At 31.4% G+C, this 14815-nt stretch overlaps 1 protein-coding gene across 1 annotated transcript; it reads left to right on the forward strand.

Moving 5' to 3' along the window:
- The first annotated feature begins 2844 nt into the window (after window positions 1–2844).
- Window positions 2845–13841, forward strand: LOC127702131 (kelch-like protein 26). Its single transcript, XM_052206219.1, has 4 exons — window positions 2845–2938; window positions 8676–8903; window positions 9892–10016; window positions 11253–13841. Exons 2-4 carry the CDS (start codon window positions 8701–8703, stop codon window positions 12713–12715), a joined length of 1791 nt encoding a protein of 596 aa, XP_052062179.1. The 5' UTR covers window positions 2845–2938; window positions 8676–8700; the 3' UTR covers window positions 12716–13841.
- The last annotated feature ends 974 nt before the right edge of the window (window positions 13842–14815 follow it).

The raw sequence follows: 14815 nt of genomic DNA on the forward strand, positions 1-14815 counted from the left end.
ACATGTGTTATAGTAATCTCAGATTGTGTTCGATATATTTTTGCACTATAATTGACAGTGTATCGAAAATTTGTCAATAAAGATAAATACAAATTCAGTTTTATAAGAAGGATATACATACCTATTGAAGGTAAATTATCCAAATAAATCTGTTTATATTGAAATAATACATTTGTTTATTGTAAGATTTCATGCAGCAGTATAGGGACCACCATTTGATTTTCTAGGGGGTGGTGGTGGGGAGGAGGAGGAATTAGAAAATCATTATCTTGGCATAGTAAGAGCTGAAAATAAATAATCTTGCACGAGACAAGATGAAAATGAATATTCTATAACACAAAATGCAGGAAATAATTGTGTACAAAAGTGAAAATAAATGAATAAGTAATACGTAAAAATCGCGCGGAAAAGGATCTAACTAAATTAACAAAGATGTTTTTCTTACGTGACATTTCAAATTGAATTGGCATCAATCTAACACACCCATGCACCCAAATTGTTGTAATTTATATATCTCCAATTCAATGTTGAGATATGTGCAGTTGCTTAGTTTTTAAGTTGATATTTTGTTTGTTTCGCTAGTTTTTAGTTTCATGTATTTTAATTGCGGAAAGGTCAGGACGTAAATATTATGTTGAACTTGTTTTAAATAATGATTTGTATAAAGTAAATATCATAGTGTCTCCACACTATCTTCATGTAGACTATATACATGCTTCCCATGCATTTCTTTTGTTTAATGTATAAAATACAACAAGATATGAGCATATTTAATAGCTAGTTTAAAAAGCTTGCCTCGTGATGCAATACACAGTGGCGGATCCAGAGGGGGGCGTAGAGGGCGTACGCCCCCCCCCCCTTTGCTTGCACTTTTTTTTTGTTTGTAAAATAATTAATCAGACTAGACTTCGTGAACTTTGCCATTTCCCGTGTATTTAATTTTTATGCGACAATTCTTTACTTATAAAGATATCTTTCGCTCGTATTTATTGTAATATATTATTGATTATGTCAAAGTCATGTGATTCGCTACGGTGGAGTTGACCAGTACGTCGAAAAAAACGTCACTCGGTCATTTTGAAATTCAAATTACAGTAACATATTGCTTAGGTTGAGGATGACAAGCATGACGCCTTCAAAGCGACAAAGTATTGAGCAAGAACGTATTGACTTCTATTTCACAATTCCACCCAACAGAAAGTAATACTCTATTACACTCTCAAGAAACAAAAAGTTCCACAGCAATATTATTTACCTACCAAAACATGTTTTTAACCCCACACGCCCCATCCCATTAATAACATTGCTGAATAGTGATCCCCAGTCAGTAAGCTCTAGATATAGATTTAAAGTCTAAGGTACGGACCATTTGATTTGAGGGGGCAGCCTGAGATATTTTAGAGAAAAAAATCTGACCCTGATTTTTGCCTTAAACAAAAAATCTGGCCGTATCTTGATTGAAAACAATAATCTTGTCCACTTTTTTGCTATTGGAAAAAAATATTTTCAACAGAATTATTTAGCATCAAATGAACATGATGAATTAAAAACGGGCATAATTTTTTTTTTTTGGGGGGGGGTGCATGTGAATCCCATATCTGACCGGAATGTCTGTTTCGCCGAACTGATATACTGAATACTTTTTTCAAGGCCCGACTGCAACCTGCCTGCTGGGTGTGGCCTATATGTCTAAATGTATCGACTGTCATTCACAACTTCATTGTCATTTCCGACTCATTCGTAGCCTTTGGTTGATTTGGAACCCATCACTTCCCTTGTTGTTCAACCAAACATTTGGATAAAAATTGCTTGTTTGTCTTTCTTCGTGTCGGTTTTCTTGTAAATTTCATTGAATAGCCGTATATCTTGTTTACAACAAGAAATCTGTGAGGTTATGCTAACTAACCATGCAACAAACGAGAATTTTCCATGTCCACATCAAGTATATTAATTAGTACATAGCTTTGGATCCATCCAATCATTTTATGATAGACAATTAATGGAGAGAATACGGCACCAAAAATGTCCAACCCCTACACTTTAACTATAAAATGCATTTTACACTTATTTTATGTTTTTTAGCCAAAAAAGGTCCAAAATATTTTTCGCCTCGCTCCGCTCGGCCAACTTTAATAATACGCCCCCCCCTTTCCAAATTCCTGGATCCGCCTCTGATACAAATATTCGCTCATTAGCTTAGGATGTGATCACTTTAGTTTAGGCTTATGGCGATGATGTGTACACATGTCATCATAGTTTTGTAAGTATATCATACTGGCAAGGAATTGTATATTATCAGAAGTCCATTACAAGACTAGTAATGTACTTCTGATATTATATACAATTCCTTGCATAATAGATATGATGTTAAAAGCACCACCCCGTCAGAATCATTTCAGGTGGATATATTTTTTTTATAAATATACATGTTTAAAATGTTTATCAGTTTGTTTTTCGAAAATCAACAATAATTGTATGTTAATCATGTATGGTCTGGAACTCTTTATCATGTACCGCTGATTAAGTGCCATTTATCTTGTCCATTTTTGCGGATATTTTACTAGAAAATTCTCATATTATCATCATTAACAGCAATTACAACATCATTACTCATTACTCAGCACGATCATCTATTTCAATCATTTTTTCGTCATATTTTTTCTCATTCTTATTTGTTTTATCATTTATTAGATCAAATAATTTCCTACATCAACTGATTATTCAAAAGTACCAAGGCCCAAGTACACAATGATATCAATCAATATCAATAATTATTAATCTTGAATAGTTATAATTCCGGAAAATACACTGTTGCTGAACCGATACGTTCGTTTTTAAATACATGGTAACCGGAAGTTGATTTTTGAAACAAAAACAAAGGAGCCTCCAAAGATACAAATTCGTTTCTGAAGAAACCATGTAATATTATTTGATCCAAGTAAGTCATGTCCCATCTCAAGTAATCGATTTCTTTGATGAGCTTAGCTGCATCTCTTAACACAGGCTTCAGAATTCAAAAAGGGATATCGATTATTGTATAACTTAATATAACTGAATCAAGGAAATGTATACAGCTATAATTTACAGGTATAATGAGACTTACAAATCCTTGACTGGATGGATCTCTTTACTTTTGTAATGCTGTCAAATGCAAAAGAGGTAACTCTTTCTATGTTTTTCGAGAAATATTGGCGGACAACATATGACTATTTTTTTAAAGAAGTTTTATTGTTTTAAACAGTTATTAGAAATGAACAAAACATGTTGAATAGTTATTAATATGTATCAGGTGAGACTCTAAGACAACAGAAGATTTTGCCGTTAATCAAAACAACAAAAAAATCAAATCACTACTTAAGAAAATACATTGTTTTTTAAACTTTTCTTACCATTGATTTATTTGACAAAAAAATAAAAACCTTATTTTTCAGTACTGTGATAAAAAATACTTTTAATTTAAAACAAAAAGGATAGTTAATGGTAAATATATCTAGTTTGGTTAATGTTCTCTTGAAAAATAGAGTTCCAATAGCTTGAAAGAGCAAGCTGTTTTGGTTTCTTAAATAGATAAGACTGCTATATAAAATATTTGCATTCAAAAAAGGAGGGTAACTCAAATCTAAATTAAAGTCCATAGATTTCTTATTTGGAAGTAAGTAATTTACAAAATTAAATTGGAAAGAGCGATTAATTACTCTAATTTTATTCTTCTTTCAGCAAGTTAAGTTGATTCTGAATTATAGTTGTCTTATCTATACAATACATATGTATTTCAAGCTCAAAATTTAATATTTCTGCTAGAGATGATCTGGAATTATGTTCAATGTCAGATGGTAAAGTAAAAAAGGTCCTATATCTGGTTACAAAAAAAGTGACACTTTTGGTATAAATGTATGAAAAAGTAACAAATCAGGTAGGAAATGATGTCCAATTTTAAGTATGAAGTGAAATAAAAGTCAGCAAATTATTTGAAATTTCACAATTATTTGTGTTTTACATATAGTGAATATCAATCCGTTATTTTAGACTATTTCAACTTCTTTTAATGAATAAAAAGTTTGAAATATTGCATTTAAAATTCATACATCTTTTTAAGTTTTGTATAAATCTGCGGCCCAGGGGTTTCATTATCTTTCATGTTGACTGGTACTTTCCCCTTTTGTAGGTGGTACTTTCATTTTATTCCATGAATACTTTATATAAAAATTCCTACATTTAGGAGGTACTTGTCAATAGCATAGGAGGGTAAAAGTACCGGGTACCGCCTCCTAATGAATGGCCTGAATTTAATTTAGTCTGCCAGTTATTAGAATTTTATTCAAACTCTCTTAGTAATACAAAAGGGCAATTTTGTTTCAACTATTATATTGTTTGAATAACTGACTCAGAATTTTGTAAGAGAAATATGACTAATTTTACCTTGTTTCTGAGCATGATATATGATTGAATTTCAGTTTTAGCTGACGGGGCCCCATGTGAGCTTATGCCATCACTTGGTGTCCGTCGTCTGTCGTTGTCGTCATTGTAAACTATTTCAAGAATCTTCTCCTCTGAAACTACTGGGCCAAATACATGTACCGTTAAACTTCAACTGAATGTTCCTTAGGGTATCTAGTTTATAAATTGTATCCGAAGTTTTGAACCATGAACAAACATGGCCTCCATGGCTAAAAATAGAACATAGGGGTCAAATGCAGTTTTTGGCTTATATCTCAAAAACTAAAGCATTTAGAGCAAATCTGACAGCTCTTAAATTTTCAGACGAAGTTAACAACCCATTGTTGGGTTGCTGCCACTAAATCAGTAATTTTAAGGAAATTTTGCAGTTTTTGGTTATTATCATGAATATTATTGAAGATAAAGATAAACTGTAAACAGCAAAAATGTTCGGCAAAGTAAGATCTACAAAAAAGTTAATACTGTATGACCAAAATTATCAATTGACCCCTTAAGGAGTTATTGCCCTTTAAAGACATTTGTTCTTCATGTTTGCTAATATTTAAAAATCTTCTCCTCTGAAACTACTGGGCCTAATACTTCTAAACTTAAACTGAATGTTCCTTAGGGTAACTGGTTTACAAATTGTATCCGTATGTTTGATCCATTAACAAACATGGCCACCATGGCTAAAAATAGAACATAGGGGTCAAATGCAGTTTTTGGCTTTTATCTCAAAAACTATAGCAGTTAGAGCAAAAGTGACATAGAGTTAAAGTGATGAATAAGCCAGATCTATCTGCTATGAAATTTTCAGACCAATTGGACCACCCATTGTAGGGTCACTGTCCGAAATAGTTTATTTTTAGCTCACCTGGCCCAAAGGGCCAAGTGAGCTTTTCTCATCACTTGGCGTCCGTCGTCGTCGTCTGTCGTCTTGGCCACAATCATCATTAGGGTATCTATTTTAAAAAATGTGTCCGATGACCCCGCCAACCAACCAAGATGGCGGCCATGGCTAAAAATAGAACAAAGGGGTAAAATGTAGATTTTGGCTTATATCTCTGAAACCAAAGCATTTAGAGTAAATCTGACATAGGGTAAAACTGATTATCAGGTCAAGATCTATCTGCCCTGAAATTTTCAGACAAATCTGACAACCTGTTGTTGGGTTGCTGCCCCTGAATTGGTAATTTTAAGGAAATTTTGCAGTTTTTGGTTATTATCTTGAATATTATTATAGATAGAGATAAACTGTAAACAGCAATAATGTTCAGCAAAGTAAGATCTACAAATAAGTTATCATGACCAAAATTGTCAGTCGACCCCTTTAGGAGTTATTGCCCTTTATAGTCAATTTTTAACAATTTTTCGTAAATTTTTATAATCTTCTACAAAAATCTTATTCTCTGAAACTACAGAGACAAATTTAACCATACTTGGCCATAATCATTATAAGGGTATCTAGTTTAAAAAATTTGTCCGATGACCCTGCCTTTCAACCATCATGGCCGACTTGGTTAAAAATAGAACATGGGGGTAAAATGCAGTTTTTGGTTTATATCTCTGAAACTAAGCATTTAGAGCAAATCTGACAGGTGGCAAAAATGTTCATCAGATTTAGATTTATCTGCCCTGAAATTTTCAGACGAATCCGACAACCCGTTGTTGGGTTGCTGCCCCTGAGTTATTAATTTTACAGAAATTTTGCAGTTTTTTGGTATCATCTTAGATATCATTATAATATCTAATATCTAATACTATTAATTATGATTTTAACCTAATTTTACATGATTTCCAAAGCATCAGTAAATACAGGTGACGACACAGGCTCTTGAGAGCCTCTAGTTATGAAATTTTACTGTTTTTGGTTATTATCTTTAATATTATAATAGATAGAGAGAAAGTGTAAATGGCAAAAATGTTCAGCTAAGTAGAATTTACAAATAAGTCAAACGCCTGAAACTGAAGTTACAGGTGAGCGATATCAGGCTCTCATGAGCCTCTTGTTGAAGAACCACTCCAAAAAAGAAAATGCAGCCTAGCTTCAATACCGGCATTAGACTCAATAGACAATGATAGATATAATATATTTACTGAATGAGTTGACTGGAAAAGAAATATTAATTCCTTTTTAATACATGTATATTCTATAAATATTAAAGATATATGAATTTGCACTGATAATAAGTTTAAAATGTACACAGTTGAAAACAAATCAATCCTTATATTCATGATATTACAGAACAAAATTAGACTGTCAGGAAATGGTCAGTTGTTGGCCTCATCCAAAGTTTTTGATGCAAAAATAGGTACACCTACTATTATCAATTGGCCTAGCCAGCATAGAACAGCAAAGCTTTTCAACTTTAATAAACCATTGTGTCTACTTCTGCATGTTATTCAGTTTTTTTTATGGAAATCAACAAAAACAAACCCCAATATAGCTTGTCTTTTCTCAAAATTCAGTGAAATGAAATTATCGGTTTTTCAATTAAGGCCAGGGGTGTTGATTATCAGAAACACACATATTGTTTTCTTTATAATAACAATATCATCTTCAATACCAAAATATTGTTAAAATAAGACATTTTTTTAAATTCTTGAAAGTTTTAGACAATAAAGCTTAATGGTATAAAAAAAATCTCAATGCTGGCGTATACAACATGTAGATGTGTTATTTTAAAACCTCAGATATATATCAGATTTATGGATACCATTAAACAACTCTGCAGTACATGTATGCAGTATTTTTATTTATTTATGATCTAATATTCTAATAAATTAATAATTTAGGTAATGCAGGGTCAAGTCACTTCTTTTTCACACACAAGATTATAAGGCCATTAAAAAATCATATAAAATATTTTGATTGATTTTCAGTCATCAAATTACATTAAGTTACATATTGATGTGTGTATATTATCACAATATGATCCATCATCTCTCTATCTACCTGCCAGGTGATATTGACAACCAGACCTTACAGGTATATCACATATCTGTAAACTACCTGAAAATTTATTACCTTTCTTTATCAGTAATTGTATCTATTCAATAGCTTTTAGGCATATAAACTTTCAATGTCCATATGATTTTCATAAATTTCTCATATATATACTAATTTGAATAGTGTAGACAAAGGTAGTCATCAGAATTCAATTTTTTTTATGAATACTAAGAGTGGTCATTGATTTGTCCATTCTACAGTAAACTGAGGTAAGACAATAGACGATTTATATGTATTTTAATGCAATTTTATATCAATATGAGATTATAGGGAACATACACTTTTAAATAGACATAAACAGTTTTGTATATATTTTGTATCTACATGTATGCTAGTGGTCAAATTTCTTAAAAAAGAATTAAAATTCAAGGGAAACACATGAACCAGTGATTAAGAATTTGAGATACCAGAATATAATAGATATTTATCAATTATTTTATTTCACTTTTATATTGAAAATGTGACAAGTTAATGGTTTCCTTTTAGATTTATACTCAGATAAGATGGTTATCTTAAGCAGATTACATGTATAAGCAGATTATATACATGTACCATAGATAAATTCTTATCTGAGAAAAAGGTGTCAAAACCCTATAAAAATGGGTTCAGCTTAGTAATACTTATGTTTCATAAGATTGAAAAATAAAGTAGTCTTGTATGTCCAGTTGACTTAAAAAGGTTTTTAAAAATATACATGTGATGATGTGATACCAAAAGAGAAATGCAGTTATCCAGTTCATGAATTTGTTATTTGGTAACATATGATATGTTTTTCTTTCTATTCAATCACTACTTACATAAAAGGTAAAATGTTATCCTGCAAAAATGTTTTGTTTAGGAAAAGGTGTCAAGGTGTGAGAGTGTCTCTTTTGTTGTACCCTATAGACTCTCTAAATGTAAATTTTAATTAAACTTTGTTGATGTTGCTACCTCATTAATGTTTCTTCCTCTCCTTTTATTCTTAATTTTTGTGTTGTTTGATTATTCAAAATTTTGTACATGAAATAACACAACTTTTCCAGTCAGTGATTTCAGAGGTGATAATCTCCTTACAGTAACATTTGGAATATGTTATTTTTGATCGGAATTCTAAGCTTTTGAGCAGAAAGCTTTTTGATGGTTTATAAAGAAGGGGGAAACAAACAATATTTTAATTTTTGCCTAAAATTAAAGGCATTTGAGCTGAATGTTTACATAATTCATTAATCAAAACTGTTATCTTTTTCAGACGACTGAAGTATAGATAAGCTGCAATGGTTATCCAGTCATCTTCCCAGCTAAGAAGAGAAGGTGAAACTAAAGTGACTTATATTGCTACAGAACATGGGAACCAGATACTTACAGGGCTACAGTCTTTAAGGAAGAAAAGACAACTGTTTGATGTAACCTTAGTTGCTGAAGGTCAAAAGTTTAAAGCTCACAGAGTTGTATTGGCCTCTTGTTGTGATTATTTCAGGTACATTTGATATATTCCTACATACCAGATACGTAACATGTGATGAATATATCCCAATATGTGATATGTGAATCTAGTTTTTTAATGCTTAAGTAATATGTTCAGTTTTTTATACCCCCGTCAAAGATGGGATGTATTTTGATAAACCAATGCTTGTCCATCCATCAGTCCTTCAATACTTCGTACAATGACTAAAATTTGCTTCAACTAATTCGCATATAACTTTAGTACAATATTAAAAGTAGGAAGGAAGCTCCCTTTCAATTTTTTTATTCTTAGTCTTGTCGTTCCTGAGTTACACTTATTTGACCCTTAGATTTAAGGCAATTTTTCACAAATCGCTCACTAACTCCAGTACAATGTATTTGTGGAATGATTTCCTCTAAACTTTACATTATTGTGGTGATTGATGAAAGGATTTGATTTTTTTTAATTTTCTGGTTTGTTGCTCCAGAGTTGTCATGTTATGGGACTTTAATTGTCAGATTTTAGTAGATTTTTCACATATTGTACCATAACTTGAGTTTGCTTTGATTTATTTAGTGGAAACTTTACATAATTGTGGGAATTGGTTAACATAACTAACTGTTTGATTTAGGGTACAATGTATCCTCAGGCTTGTTTTTTAAGGAGCCATTTTATTTGCTTGTTAAATGCCTTCGAAATATCCCATTTTATTCTTGCAACAATTTCAGTATGCACAATAAGGGCATGTTCTCTTGGCGTAGCGGTTTATTATTTATACTAGTATTATACATGTATGAATAATATATAGTTACATAGCTTAGCAACAATGTTATAATAACTGAAGTCAAAGGAGGCTAATTTATCAAAATTTTGTTAGATTGTGTCATCAGATTAAGTTGTTCATGTCAATTTTCACCAACACTTATCACAACCAAAATGAATAAATTGTTAGATTTGATGATATTAAGAAAAGAAGGGCTATTGCAAACCATTATTTGAAAAAGTAGACATTTATTTTTAGAGCCATGTTTACTGATGGATTGAAAGAAACAACACAAGATATTATTAGTATGAATGGTGTCACAGCTAAAGGAATCAAAAGTATAATAGAGTTTGCCTACTCATCTTCCATGGAACTAGATAGAGGTTAGATTTTATAAAAATTGTTACCTGATCTCCAGAAACTCGTTCTAATATAACCAGTCTTTTAAAGATATAGAATATATGATATGCAGTTGTCTATGAGGCAGCAACACGTTAAAAGACTATGGAAAAAAAATATAAGATAATATATTATCTGATGGCTTTTTGTAATGTTCAACAACTGATGGAATATCATAATTATAAAAATAAGAAGATGTGGTATGATTGCAAATGAGACAACTCTCCACAAGAGACCAAATGACATAGAAATTAACAACTAAAGGTCACCGTATGGCCTTCAACAACAAGCAAAAACCATACCCCATTGTCAGTAGCCTTATGTGCTATTACAACGTAAAGGAAAAACAGTCATTCAATCTAAAAAATTGTAAAACAATCCGCTAAATTAAACAAATGACTTATTCATGTAACTAGACAATAAAAAGAAAAGCCACTAATAGAGAAGACAATTCCAAGGACTACTTGCATGGACGGACTGTTTTGGGGTATTAGCTGGTGTATTAGGGTTTTGTCTATACCTTTAGTAATTGTAATAACTACCAATTTACCCACTGTAAAAATCAGCTTGACAAAAACTTATATTCTGTCATGCTTATTTCACTGTTTGAAGTTAATTTCATTCAAATTCAGAATTTAATATTGTGACCAAATGACATAGAAGTCAGAAACAATAGGTCATCGTATGCCTTTGACAATGGAGCAAAACTCATACTATATAGTAAGCTATAAAAGGCTAGAAAGGACAAAATATTAAACAATTTAAAGGAGAAAAATTAACAGCTGATTAATGAACAAAACAATAAAAGATAAACATATATGATAGACAGCAACCAATGAGAACCACTGAATTGCAGGCAATTTAAGGTTCAATATTAACAAATACAACCCTGAATTAAGATTTATTATTGCATTACTGATAAAAGCATTTCATTGATAAATTTACAGAACATTTTAAGTAAATAAAGTACATTGTCAATTTAGGAAAATTGTGGAAGAACATTTTAATTGGACATTTATGTACAGTTTATGCTCAGCTGTTAAAAATGAAGCGAAAAAAGATTTAAAAGAAATATATATACTCTTTAAATGAGTGTATACATGTATTAACAACTAATATTTTTTATCAGACAAGTTGTAATTATATTTTAAATAGGCCCAACAGGCTATGTGTAAATTTTATTTATCACTCTAATAATAAATCGTTACCTTTTATTTTAGATAATGTTGAAGACATATTGCTTGCAGCCAATCATATACAGTTATCACCTGTTATAGCAGCCTGTACAAAGTTCTTAGAATCTCACCTGTCTGTTGACAACTGTTTTGAAATGTTTAATCTTGCCGACCTTTTATCTTTAAAAGAATTGAAAAATATAGTTGCCAGATTCATGTGTTCACATCTTGATCACTTCTTATTTGACCGAATACCAAAACTTACATTTCATACTCTCCGTCATATACTTGACTGTGATTTTCCTGTAAATTGCTCAGAAATGGACATTTTGTCAGGCATATTGGACTGGCTATATTTCAAGTTTGACGAGAGAAAGAATTTGGCCTGTCAACTATTTTCTCGTTTAAGATTCAGTGAACTAACTTTATTAGACATAGATACAATTAGTAATAAAAAGCAATTACTACAACTATTTGAGAAACAGCCAGAAGTTGAAAAATTGTTCAGATCAACTGTTCTGACTTCTGTCTATAAACAGTCTGGTCTTTTGAATAATAGAGGTTTTGAAGAAGTATTAGTTTGTGTAGGTGGGTTCAGCCATGACAGAGGTATGACAAACGATCTACGTTATTTGAACACTGAATCAAATTCATGGGACATATTAACAAAGATACCTCATGTAGAACAGTGTGACTTTGGCTTGACAGTCCTAAATAATGACCTTTACCTTGTTGGAGGATGCTACAATGACCTCATGCAGGAGATAATTCATCAGTATTGCTTCAAATATAGTCCCCATGACAATTGTTGGCAGAGTATTGCCCCCCTACCGAGTGAGCGATGTCGCTTGTTTGTAGGTGCTGTTGAAGAGAAGCTGTATGCAATAGGAGGCAGGTTTGGCTCAGATGACTTTGTACAAGACTCTGAAACTCCATGTGAGTGCTATGATCCAGAAGAAGATCGATGGGATCCTATATCACCAATTCCAAACAACAGATCAGAGCATGCAGGGGTATCCCACAGAGGTCATCTGTACATATCAGGGGGCATTCATGATGACCATGCTCTTTCAGATTTCTATGTTTACTATCCAGAATTTGATTATTGGTCAGAACATACTCCAATGCAATCAAGACGAGCTGACCATTCAATGTTTGTTTACAACAATCAGATACATGTGATTGGAGGTTGGCATGAGACCAATGCCGATGATAGAGTCTTAGTTAATAGCATTGATTGTTACAACATCAGCACCAGTCAATGGGAGACAATAGGGTCAGTTCCAAATCCACGACTTTATGCATCATACACATGTTTTAACAACAAAGTTTATATGATTGGTGGCTGGATTGACGGAGATTATCAGAGAAAGGCGGAAACTGTCCTTGTTCTTGACCTGAAAACCATGACATGGTCAGAAAATCTTACTCCTAATATTGAAGCATGGGAACATAATAGCTGTAGTGTTTACATTCCTAAATCATCTCTTACAGAGAGAGTTCTGTAACTAACTGAAATCATGAATAGTCATTTTTATTCTGGTTTAAATAATGAAAATTATAAAAACAAGACCACATGTTTCTGGTTTAAGTGACATACAATGGTTTGGTGATAAATTAAGAAAGAAGAAATTCCAAATGTTAGTACAAAGTGGTGTAGTTTTGTTTGTTTTATGATACTGTAAACTGATTTATATTTTGAGAACCGATTTTGAAACAATTTATTTCTGTGATTTTCTATCGTAGCAATATTTGTGCTCTTTTCCATTGCATTTAAGTATACTTTATTATGCATTGTGTCTGTGGATAAATTTAATTTGTACAGATTTTCATGGCTATTTGATTTGTGTTTAGCAAAAGTTTGTATTCAATTCTATAGAAAATCTATTAATAGTTGAACATTTTAATTCCTGGTTTCCATATTCCCATGATATCAACACAAATTGGTAACCAACAAATAATAATGAACCCACAATATTTTATTTATTTCAATTTTATGATTTTTGTTCGACTTCAACAACCAAAGAAACCAGATCTAAAATTCAGGTAAAAGGAAGAAGGGAAAAAAAAGTTTGTCAATTATGCATAAAATTTCACCATACCAATTTCTTTGAATGAAATTTAACAATTGAATTATCTGGTATAAGTATTATCCAATAACAGTACTGAATTTTGTCAAACAATCGCCTTGGCTAATTCTTCCAACTTTCTGCTTGCTTTGTTAATGCATTTAAGTATCGCCACTGAATGTTATTTATTCAAACATCAGTCTAAAATGAAACTATAATGATCATGAATCATTGAAGAAGGGAAATTGTTACTTGTACATGTTCAGGGTACATCAGGAGGCATTCCATATTTTTACAATTGCATTTTGTGTTATTTATTTGTGAGTCTGTCTAACATTCATGTTTTTAACTACATGTAATTGTTTGTTGATTATTTATTTAATTATTATTTATTATTTAGTCATTTTTTTACCTCAAAACTGGTGTTTTTCACAAAATGCCATATGTATTACAGGCATAGTGTTTGAATTAAAAGAACCACTACATATGTTCCTGATAAATATTCAGTAATCTTCCTCATTAGGCATTGTAAGATGACCTTATATCTTCACAATTTAAATTTTAGAAAATACCATTAGAGGGAATATTTTTCTCTCAGTTGAACTGCCTGTTCAAATTATAACAATTTTCCCATTTTCATGCCCCAGTAACATGTGTTTCGATTGCAGTTGACATTTTTTGAAATAAAATTACTGTTCTTTTAAATTTAGACACCCAATGATGAGGACAGCCATATGCTTGTACTTATTTTTCTATGGTACTTGTACATGTATTAATCAAGAAAGTACATTTGTAACTACCTTACCTACCTCAAAATGATGGTACTACCTAAGTGTTGTGATGAAGTGGTCATGGCCATTGTTTTAACTAGACATATCGAGACCTTTTTTGGTGTGTGTAACCTTCTCTTTCCATCATTTGTAAACATTTGAATAAGTCGTGTTGCATGATTGTTGTTTTTTTGTTCATCTTCTACACACTGTCTCTAAATGTATTATGCCATGATTCTGTCATCTTTATCTGTAACTTGACATAAATTGTGTTGTGTTTTAGTTAACTAGTTATCCTCATAAAATATAATTTCCGCTTTCATTGACTTTAAACAAAGCTAGTGTTAGTTTTTAAGGGATAAGACCCAGATATTTTTTTAAGTGAACAAACTTTTTAGACTTGATTTCGATGTTGTTTATATTTTTCTTGCGTTTATTTTGAACGGCAATTGCTGTATTTTATGATAAGATTTAATGTAGGTCAGATTGTATGGTTACTTAGTAGTAAGGGGCTAGGTTTTTACTTTTATTATTTTACATAAACCTATATCTGGTTATCCTGTGGGAGTTAATTTTTTTGTTTTATTGTATTGGTTTGCAAATACTGTCATAAATGAAACCATCTATTGTTTTTTTAATCGCATCTATAATGATTTTACTTTTAATATTTATTTTTTATATTGCTGTCAAAGTAATCTCTCATCTTGTTTAAATTATTTTTTATCAGTATCTTCTTATTCCATTCCTCTTGAGTCCAAAAATACAAAAT

Source organism: Mytilus californianus, unplaced genomic scaffold (assembly GCF_021869535.1).
Source record: "Mytilus californianus isolate M0D057914Y unplaced genomic scaffold, xbMytCali1.0.p SCAF_5, whole genome shotgun sequence".
Classification (NCBI taxonomy): Eukaryota; Metazoa; Mollusca; class Bivalvia; order Mytilida; family Mytilidae; genus Mytilus; species Mytilus californianus.